The following is an 11,559-nucleotide window of genomic DNA, read 5'->3' as shown; positions in this document are numbered from 1 at the left end:
GGAGATGAGAAGAAAGATAAAATAATGGGGGAAAATATTTATTTTAATAGTCGAATTTTCAGATTTTCTAAAGAGGAAGAAGAAGAGAAGAGAGAACATTGAGAGAAGAAGAAGAGAAAATCCTATTTTCATATATTTTTCAAAAAAAATTAATTTGAATAAAATTATAAAAATTGAAAAAAAAACTGTTTTTTGTATTTTATAAAAGACTAGAAAATTTTAAAAATATTACTTTAATCCCAACTTTATTTAATTACATTTTAAAATGAATTTGACCAACTCGAACAATCTATCACCAAAAACCAAACTAAGAGTCCTTTCATTTAATTTTCTCCAGTTTTGGTCTATGTTGAATTTTGAAGTATAGAAAACGAACGTCGTTAGTGTAAATTTCATATGAGCGGAAAACCCAAAGCTAAGCCAGAGGATCATCCCAGATCTCTAACTTCATCGTTCAAATCACCATTTTTTTCAACTTCGGAGTCGAAATTGCTTCCATTGAAGCTCCGAAATCCATATGGTAATGGCCACAATCATCTGTAGTATTGATTGTTTTGGTATCAGTAATTGACTAGTGACTACACAGTCCGTTTCCTCCTCATTTTTCATCAATTCTGTTTCGTTTTACTTTTTTCACGAACAGAAACAGTTGCAAAGTATTGGAAGAAGAGAGTGGTGATAATCCTATGGCGACGACGACAAGGCCGGGTGTTCCCAAGTCCGAAGCTGTTTCCAAAGGCTATAATTTCGCTTCTACTTGGGAACAGGTTCACTCTCTATTTTCTACATTGTTCAGATTTTCTCAAGATTTACCAGATTTGTTTGAATGCATAACCAAAATTATGTAGATCTCTGATTCTATGACAAATTTTGATGACCGCATTTTTATCATATGCACTGATCCTGCTGAAATAATGAATAGTAAAGCGGTGATTGGAAAAGGGGATCAAATTACATTGAATTATTGCTTGATTTCTTGGATTCCTTACAGATTAAGAAAATCCAGCAAATCTTTTAACTATATCTCAGTAATATCTTGGTACTAAGTTTCTCTAATAAATTTTATCACTTACCCAAAAAAAAGGAGAAAAAAAGGGGGATCAAAATTGTTTCTTTGTGCGATAAAGTCCTCAGTTGATTTTAACATGTGTTTGTCGTCTCTTTTCAATGGCAAGGTTTAACTGCTGGTGATTGTGTCGCATATTCTCCATTGAACTTCTTTTGATGTTTTATTTTCATTGTAATGTGACACGGCTTCTCTTTTTCCTCGTATAACCACCGGCTAACTAGCTGCTGAAACTTTTACTTTTATCTTATTCTTGCAATAGCTATTGGAAAATCACCTGATCAATAATCACCTCTGAGAGAAATAATGGAGAAAATATTGTTGAATTGCGCATCTAAATTGTTACATGAAGACCCTATTTATAGACACTACATTTGAAATCTTTTCTAACTAGAATTCCTATTCTAATTCATATTCTAAGTAAAAAATACTTATTTCTATTCTAACACTCCCCCTCAAGCTGGTGCATACAAATTATATGCACCTAGCTTGTTACAGATGTAATTAATAGGAGGACATGTGAGAGACTTAGTGAACATATCTGCAAGCTGATCATTTGACTTCACAAATTTTGTAACAATATCTCCTGAGAGTATCTTTTCTCTGAGAAAGTGACAGTCAATCTCAATGTGCTTAGTCCTTTCATGAAACACTGGATTTGATGCGATATGAAGAGCCGCTTGATTATCACACACAAGTTCCATCTGATCAATTTTGCCAAATTTTAGTTCTCCCAGTAACTATTTGAGCCAAACTAACTCACAAGTTGGTGTCGCCATTGCTCGATATTCTGATTCTGCACTAGATTGAGAAACCACATTTTGTTTCTTACTCTTCCACGACACCAAATTACCTCCAACTAAAACACAATTTCCGGATGTCGAACGTCTGTCAGAGGGTAATCCTGCCCAATCAGCGTCTGTATATCCAATGATATGCTCATGACCTTGATCCTCAAAGAGTAGTCCTTTGCCGGGGGCTGACTTTATATATCGAAGAATACGAACAACTGCTTCCCAATGACTATCACAAGGGGAAGTCATAAACTGACTTACAACACTCACGGGAAAAGAGATGTCTGGTCTAGTCACTATGAGATAATTCAACTTTCCAACAAGTCGTCTATACCTTTCAGGATTCCTAAGTGGCTCCCCCTGTCTCGGAAGAAGTTTAACATTCGGATCCATCGGAGTGTCAATAGGTCTACATCCCATCATTCCTGTCTCCTCAAGAATGTCTAAGGCAAACTTGCGTTTAGAGATAACAATGCCTGATCTAGACTGAGCAACCTCAATACCTAGAAAATACTTGAATCTGCCAAGGTCTTTTGTCTGAAAGTGCTTAAAAAGATGTTGCTTTAAATCTGTGATACCATCTTGATCATTACCGGTGATAACAATATCATCAACATAAACAACCAAATAGATACATCGACCTGGTGCAGAATGTCGATAAAACACAGAGTGATCAGCTCCATTACGAGTCATGCCAAACTCCTGAATTACTGTGCTGAACTACCCAAACCAAGCTCGAGGAGACTGTTTCAGAACATAGAGTGACCTACGCAATCGACATACAAGGCTACTAGACTCCCCCTGAGCAACAAAACCAGGTGGTTGCTCCATATAGACTTCTTCCTCAAGATCACTATGCAGAAAAGCATTCTTTATATCCAACTGATAAAGAGGCCAATGACGAACAACAACCATAGATTAGAAAAAGACGAACAGATGCTATTTTAGCCACAGAAGCAAAAGTGTCACTATAATCTAGCCCAAATATCTGAGTATACCCTTTGGCGACAAGGGGAGCCTTAAGTCGATCAACCTAACCATCTAGACCAATTTTGACTGCATAAACCCAACGAGAACCAACAGTAGATTTACATGCAGGAAGGGAGACAAGCTCCCAAGTACCACTCTTATGTAAAGCAGACATCTCATCAACCATAGCCTGCCTCCATCCAGAATGAGAAAGTGCTTCACCTATAGTCTTAGAATGGAAACAGAGGACAAAGACGACATAAAGGCATAATGGGGTGATGATATACGATGATAACTTAAGAAGGTAAATGCGGGTTAGTATTTCGAGTAGATCGTATACCTTTTTGAAGTGCAAGCGGTGGGCTAGGTAGAGGCAAGTCCGCAGTAGGAGCAGGGTCTGGCGCATGACATGAATCATCTGGGACTAGGGTTGGATGTGGACGGCGATGATAAGTTAGTAGTGGTGGCACTGCAACTGGAGATGTAGACATAACTGTAGATCCCTCAAAGGTTGGCACAGGTAAAATTTGAGGTATGGTAAGGCCATAGAGACATCAGTATGATCAGAAGATGTATAGTAAGGCTGAGACTCAAAAAATATAACATCAGCAGACATAAGGTATCGATGAAGATCATGTGAATAACAATGATACCCTTTTTGAACTCTAGAGTAACCAAGAAAGACACATTTGAGGGCACGAGGAGCTAATTTATCTTTTCCTGGGGCTAAATTATAAAGAAACCTTGTTCTCCAAACGACACGAGAGGGGATAGGATAGAGATGTAACTGAGGAAACAATATGGAATATGGAACCTGATTTTGAATAGAAGAAGAGGGCATTCTGTTAATTAAATAATAAGCGAAAAGGACTACATCGCCCCAAAAACGCATCGAAACATGGGATTCAATGAGGAGAGTGCGAGCAGTCTCTATGAGATACCTATTCTTTCTTTCTGTGACACCATTTTGTTGAGGAGTGTATGGACAAGATGTTTGGTGAATGATTCCGTGGTGAGACATAAATTCCTGAAATTGGGATGATAAGTATTCTAAGGCATTATCGCTACGAAAAGTACGAATAGAAAACACCAAACTGATTTTGTATTTCAGCAAAGAAACCTTTGAAAATAGAAAATAACTCAGAACGATCTTTCATTAAGAAAACCCAAGTGCATCTCGAATAATCATCAATGAAATTAACAAAATAACAAAATCCTAAGGGGGAACTGACTCTACTAGGACCCCAAATATCAGAATGAACTAATGAAAAAATAGACTCTGAACGACCCTCAGTACTACGAGAAAATGTAGCACGAGTGTGTTTCCCAAGTTGACACGACTCACAATCTAATATGGATAAACCAGACAAACTAGGTACCATCTTTTGCAGTTTGGATAGACTTGAGTGTCCCAAACGTTTGTGAATTAGATCTGGGGAATCTGTAACGGAGCATGCTATTAAAGAATTAGAAGAGGTAAGATAGTAAAGGCCTTGTGATTCATATCTTGTTCCAATCGTCTGTCCCGTACTGCGGTCCTGCATGAGAAAGAAATGATCAAAAAAAGTTATGCTACAATGTAGGGCTTTCGTCAAACGACTAACCGATGCTAAATTAAAAGGAGAACCAGGGACATAAAGAATAGAGTCAAGAGTGACAAAAGATATGGGTTTGGCTTTTCCAACCCCTTTTGGTTTTGTTTGTATCCCATTGGCTAATGTAATAGCTGGAAGAGATTGTGAATAGATTATATCAGACAAAAGTGATTTATTACCAGTGATATGATCAGAAGCCCCCGAGTCTATGAACCATGATCCAATAGTGTTAGACTGTGATATACAAGTAAAAGAATTACCCGCAACAGAAACATTAGGTTTTGCAACCGAAACTACTTGTGGAGACGTTTGCTTATTTGCACAATACCGAAAAAACTCTATATATTCCTTTAGAACAACAGGATCATAACTGGGTGGTCCACCATGCAAAATAAAACATATGTCACGAGTGTGTCCAGGTTTATGACAATGACTACACTTAGATCGAGATTTTTTTCAAAAAAATTCTCTTTCCCGTCTATTCTCCATGGATTTGTATGTATGCTGGGAACTGCCGGAAGCTGCTACACAAGTCTGAAAATATTGGAAGCTGCCGGAATCTGCCCACAGTGGCTTGAAAAATTCTGATATTGTCGGAATTTTGCTGGGAACTGCCAAGAAAATCACCGGAACCCTAATTCCGGTGATCGGATCTGGAGATAACTGTATGGTTCTTACCGAAAACACTGGACGACCCTAACAGAAGAGAGAAACTCGGAAAAAAAAAGAGAGACCCGAGCAGCACTCACGCGCCGGAAGCTGCCCAAAAATCACCGGAACCCTAATTCCGGTGATCAAATCTAAATAAAAATGGTCAAAAATAGTATAGGCTGGGTTAGAATGGCCGGACGACCCCAACTGTCGAAAAAATTCTCAAAGACTATGGCCGGAAAAGTCCTCACGCGCCGGCGAGTGAGCCAGATCTCGCCGGAATCTGCCACCTTCGATCGGCGCGTGAGGGCGCGTGCGGTGCTGTTTTCCGGTGGTTCTTGCTGGGGTTTGGTCGCGGGAGGTTTCCTAGACTCGTGTTGGTGTTGGTTTTCGCACAACACCCACTAAATAAAAAATGATAAAATCAGTCCCAAACGTCATCGGAAACGTCACCGGAAATTGAATTGTTTGTTTCTCACCAATGCTCTGATACCATGAAAGAAATAATGGAGAAAATATTATTGAATTGCGCATCTAAATTGTTACATGAAGACCCTATTTATAGACACTACATTGGAAACCTTTTCCAACTAGAATTCCTATTCTAATTCCTATTCTAAGTAAGAAATACTTATTTCTATTCTAACAACCTCCATCCTGGATTTGATCTTCTATTGTGCGTTTGTGGCCCTCATCATGTCAAATTATATTGTTTGTATTAAAAGAGAAGAATTGTTTGTACGTAATACATGTGTCTATTTCATGTCTATTGAAAGTTATTCCTTTTGATTAACTAAATCAACATTAGTGGCTATCTTAATGTTTATATTCTACAACGACTTGAGCTAGTATTTTTCTTACAGAATGCTCCGTTAACAGTGCAACAACAAGCAGCCATACAAGCACTTTCCCATGCAGTTGCCAAGAGACCTTTCCCGTCCAATTTGGTGAGTTTTTCCTTCTTGGTTGGTTTCAGAATATATCTATCTCTAACTCAATTACCTGAAATATGTTTTTATTTCAATTTCCAGGACCAAGTTTCTGGACATGATAACAGCCTCTCTGTTTCAACAAAGCTTAGTTCTCTGGAGGATTCAGGGGCCATTGAAGCAGTCCTAGTGAACACAAATCAGGTGAGTTACTTTTGAAGGAGTGGAGTGGAGTTTCCTTCCAGTTGAGGTGTAGTCTCCATTCTCTTATTTTCTTTGGTGCACACAAGGGGTACCTGGTGTATAGATAATTAGTTGGAGTTCGTAGACAATCATATCTTGTTGTAGATGCTTTACCTTTTGGTATACGCCTTGTATACGGCCAGTTTGCGAATATGAATGAAAAAATATTTACCTGATTAAAAAAAAACCCAATTTTTAGTTGGCATGTCCTTTATCTTTTACATTTCCCGGTTGCAGATCTTAATATTCCATATTTCAAATAAGGGATCGTGAATGATTTATTCTTCCCTTATAAAAAAGCTTGCATGATCAACTAAATTTTGGGCAAGGAATCAAAACAAATAAAATCTTGCAACTAATGCTAAATGATAGAGTTATATTTCTGCAAGACTAGAAGTTGTAGTGTGTTATACTCAAAGGCTCATCTGCCATACATAACTGCTAAACCAGTGAAATCTTCCTTTTGATAAGATAACTGCTAAAATCGATGAGTTGAACAGAAGGCCTGATAATTGCTTGTTACAAAGCCCCATCCATTGTTTTGGCTTACTAGATAATATGCGTCTCATTTGTTCCTGATTATTGTCATTAACTAGAGAGGGAACACCTTATGCCGGGCAAAGGATGACTAGAACTTACATTTAGTGAGAAATGACCCTGATACTCAATGTCTTCTGGGGTAGAAATACCTAAATTGCATGTGACGGGTTAAGGGATGATGACCATAGTGGCTGTTTATGGCCTTGATCCTGCCTATTTTAGTGGAGCAGGTGTTGTGTGTATATATCAGAAAGACATGCAAAAGAAATTTCTTCTAGAACTCTCCTCCATATTTGAACTTTGGTAGCCCTAGAAGTTATTTTCTTTTTCTCCTTTTGTTTTATTCTAATGTCTTTTGATAAGGAGATTTTTTGATCATTATGTTATTATATACCTTATCACTCTGTCAAAGACATCCAACAATTTATACACACAATAAACTTGTGAGTGCACAAAAAATTAACAATAGGAGGTTATTTCTCAACTGTACGAAATCATCATCCACCCCTTTCAAAAGACCTCCTACTTCTCTCCTTTTAAAGAACCACTGGAGCTAATGGAGCTACGTGTCCCGCCCCGCAAGGCGGTACATTAAATTCCGTCTATTCCAAAAACGCAGCTGCCCTTCCTCAAAGCTTGGAGGGTCCAAATGCCTTGTCAAACTGCCTCCCCAAATGATGGAGGTTACTTGCCAACATGGAGAAACAGGCCATGCTCACCAGGCCAGCCAAGGGCTAAAAGACAAAATCTGTGCAAGCAATCTGCCATGTGGCAGTAAAGCTGTGAAGACAAAGCTGCCTCTTTTTCAGCCTCACAGAATCTGCCACTTGTAGCTTTTATTTTGAATTGTTTCCAAAACGTTTTGGCTCACTTTGGAGTCCATTGTATATTGTTTAAATTGTCATTCAGATAGGATAGATATCAGCACTTAGAAATATTTTCTCTCTCACTTTGTAAAAAGCTCTTGGAAGCTCTCTTGGAAATATTGGAAAATTGGCCTTGCTGCCTCCCAAACTTGGCTTCCTTTCTTGTTTCATTTTCTGTTTTGTGGCTTTGCTTGTGGACTCTTGCTTTAGATTCTTTGGGCGTTTGGTTGGACTGAAGTTTAGGAGAGCCGTGCAAGCCTTCTTGACTGTCCTTCACGGTGCTGAAAAATTCACCCCGTGACAAGTTGGTATCAGAGCAGCAGTTAAGCATGACGTCCAGGTCGCAGCGGAATGAGGAGATCGTTCAAGACAAGGAACCAGAAGTTCGGAAAGAACCATCCAAGAAACGAGACAAGAGCAAGGTAAGAGAGCCCTCTTCTAACCCTTCTCTTGCTGGTCGTACTGCTGTGGAAGAGGAAGGAGGTGCGGACAACAACCCACTCGACGAGAGAATCGTCGGACTTGAGGTGGGGTTGTCGGCCTTGAACCGGAGGATTGTGGTGGTTGAAAATAATTTTAGTTCCCTCGAGTCCGTAGCCATTGAAGGGCTGGACGAGGTGAAGAACAACTTGGGTGAACTTGAAGATGTTCAAAGAGAGGGTCTGTCCGCCTTTGAACTCAAGTTCAACGAAGCCATCTCTTCCCTTCAAAGAGAGGTGGAGGCTTTGAGACGGCAGGTCGATGAAGCTGCCGAGGTGGGAGTTGCTCCTCCCGTTACTGTTCGAGAAACCAGGATTGAGGCTCCTAAACCCAAAGAGTTTAGAGGGGATAGGAGTGCTCAGAACGTAGAGAACTTCATATGGCAAATGGAGTCCTATTTTGAACATGTTGACATGCACAACGAAGCTGCCAAGATCCGGACAGCAGCTATGTACTTGACGGACACAGCCATGCTGTGGTGGCGATGCAAAAAGGCTGATATGGAGAGAGGGGCTTGCCAGATTGATGATTGGGAGCAGTTTAAAACTAAGCTCAAACGGCAGTTCTATCCCCAGAACGTCGTCCACGAAGCCCGCAGGAAGCTGAGGGAGCTGAAGCAGACTTCTTCCATCCGGGAGTTTGTGAAGGAATTCACGAAGTTAACACTTCAGATTCCTAGTTTGACGAGTGAGGACTTGCTGTTCTACTTCCTTGATGGCCTTCAAAATTGGGCCAAGCAGGAGCTGCAAAGACGTCAAGTGCATGACGTTGATGAGGCGATCGTAGTGGCGGAATCGCTCAACGATTTCTGTGGTGATGCTGCAAAGGGGAGGGATAACAGGAGCAAAACTATTCCTCCCAAAGTCGACAACAACAACAGGGGCCGGAGCAGACCAAATACCAACCGAAGCAGTGACACGAGAAGTAACCCTCGTGATCAGCCTTCCAACTTCCGGAAAAATTATGAAGACCGCAAGAGGGGTGCTCCTCAGCGGGAAGGTTGTTACATCTGTGGGGAGACTACCCACGCTGCTCGATATTGTCCGTTGTTGAGGAAGCTGAGCGCTATGGTGGCTGCCGAGAAGCAGCAAGAAAAGGCTGCAGCGCAAGCGAAAAGTTCTGCCGGTGAGAAACGTGGGCAGAGTAGCGGAGCTGACAAAGGCAAGAACGTGGCCGTAGGCATGTTCAATCACATGGCGCTGATCAACCACATCTCCATTGCTGCTTTGGCTGCCAAACCAGCTAGCGTCAGGCCTCGAGAATCTCTGTTCGTCGATGCCAAGCTGAACGGCAAAGACGTGAGGATCATGGTAGACACAGGGGCGACCCACAACTTTGTGACTGAGCAGAAGGCTAGGGAGTTGGGCCTAAGTTTTGTTGCCAGTAACACCAAGTTGAAGACCGTCAACGCCACTCCTACTACTGTCAATGGCTTTGCGCCTGAAGTTCCAATTGAGTTAGGAGAGTGGGCCGGGCAGACTGATTTTACAATTGCCCCGATGGATGTATTTGATGTCATCCTAGGACTTGACTTTTGGTATGAAGTCAACGCCTTCATCTCGCCTCGTCACAACCAGCTGCATATTAGCGACGTTGGAGGGTCTTGCGTGGTACCCCTTATTCGGGTACCACAAACTGGAATGCATTTGTCGGTAATGCAGATCATCAAGGGCTTCAAGAGAGGCGAGCCAACATTTCTTGCCACTCTGATTGAAGACGCTGGGAACTGCACTGAGGCAGTTCCATTGCCGCCTTGTATCGAACATGTCCTTAGCAGCAACAAGGACGTTATGCCAACAGAACTTCCCCAACGGCTGCCACCCCGCAGGGAAGTTGATCACCAAATTGAGCTGGTTCCAGGGGCGAAGCCGCCTGCCATGACGCCTTATCGCATGGCACCCCCGGAGCTGGAGGAGTTAACGAAGCAGCTCAAGGAGTTGCTGGATGCTGGACATATCAGGCCGTCCAAGGCGCCGTTTGGTGCACCTGTGCTATTCCAAAAGAAGAAGGACGGGACGTTGCGGTTGTGCATTGACTACCGGGCCCTCAACAAGGTCACGGTAAAGAACAAATACCCCGTGCCTTTGATTGCAGATTTGTTCGACAGGTTGGGACAAGCGAAGGTGTTCACCAAGATGGATTTGAGAAGAGGCTATCACCAAGTTCGGATTGCCGAAGGTGATGAGCCGAAGACTGCTTGTGTAACGCGTTATGGTGCGTTTGATTGGCTGGTGATGCCATTTGGGTTGACAAACGCACCGGCGACGTTCTGCACCCTGATGAACAGACTGTTCCACTCCTACTTGGACCAGTTTGTTGTGGTTTATTTGGACGATATTGTGGTCTACAGCAACAACATGGAAGACCATGTAGAACACTTGTGCAAGGTGTTCAAGATCCTGCGCGACAACGAGCTGTATGTGAAGCGTGAGAAGTGCAGTTTCGCACAACCAACTGTCCATTTTCTTGGGCACACTATTAGCCACGGTGAGATCAGAATGGATATCGACAAGATAGATGCTATCAAGAATTGGGAGGCTCCAACGAAGGTACCAGAATTAAGGTCCTTCCTTGGCCTTGCCAATTACTACCGTCGGTTCATCTTCAATTATTCGGCAATTGCAGCGCCTCTCACGGACTTGCTGAAGAAGGACCGTGATTGGAATTGGTCGGCGGCTGGCCAAGCTGCCTTTGAGAAGCTGAAGTCTGCAGTGATGGAGGAGCCTGTGTTGGCCTTGCCAGACTTCTCCAAGCCCTTCGAAGTCCACACGGATGCATCAGACTTCGCTATCGGTGGCGTCCTAATGCAAGAGGGCCACCCGATAGCCTATGAGAGCAGGAAATTAAATGAAGCGGAGCGGCGATACTCAGCGCATGAGAAGGAAATGACAGCAGTGGTGCACTTTCTGAGAACGTGGCGCCACTACTTGCTGGGAGCTCATTTTGTCGTCAAGACGGACAACGTCGCGACGACATATTTTCAGTCCCAAAAGAAGCTGTCCGCCAAGCAGGCTCGATGGCAAGACTTGCTAGCAGAGTTCGACTTTACTCTGGAGTACAAGCCGGGGAAAGCGAACGTAGTGGCTGATGCACTTAGCCGCAAGACTTCATTGGCTGCCATTGTGAGCTCAAGCAGCAGCTCACTTGTTGATGACATTAAGGAGGGATTGCAGCATGATCCCATTGCTAAACAACTCTTCGCCTTGGCCCAGCAAGGCAAGACGAAGAAGTTTTGGGAGGAAGACGGCCTGCTCTATACAACGGGCAGGCGGGTGTACGTCCCGAAGTGGGCTAGCCTTCGGCGTACCTTGATGAAAGAAGGCCACGACTCTGCTTGGGCTGGTCACCCGGGGCAGAAGAGGACCTTGGCCTTACTTGAAGCTTCATACTATTGGCCTCGGATGCGAGATGACGTCGAGGCGTATG

At 42.5% G+C, this 11,559-nt stretch overlaps 1 protein-coding gene across 1 annotated transcript; it reads left to right on the top strand.

Moving 5' to 3' along the window:
• The first annotated feature begins 321 nt into the window (after positions 1-321).
• LOC114077943 lies at positions 322-7,565 on the top strand. The gene is made up of 4 exons (XM_027918345.1): positions 322-767; positions 5,939-6,022; positions 6,107-6,208; positions 7,407-7,565. The coding sequence occupies exons 1-4, from the start codon at positions 687-689 to the stop codon at positions 7,563-7,565; spliced, it is 426 nt and encodes a 141-aa protein (XP_027774146.1). The 5' UTR covers positions 322-686.
• The last annotated feature ends 3,994 nt before the right edge of the window (positions 7,566-11,559 follow it).

This window comes from Solanum pennellii, chromosome 7 (assembly GCF_001406875.1).
Source record: "Solanum pennellii chromosome 7, SPENNV200".
NCBI classification, from domain to species: Eukaryota; Viridiplantae; Streptophyta; class Magnoliopsida; order Solanales; family Solanaceae; genus Solanum; species Solanum pennellii.
The sequence above is the reverse complement of the archived record's forward strand: the minus strand, read 5'-3'. Positions and strand labels throughout refer to the sequence as shown.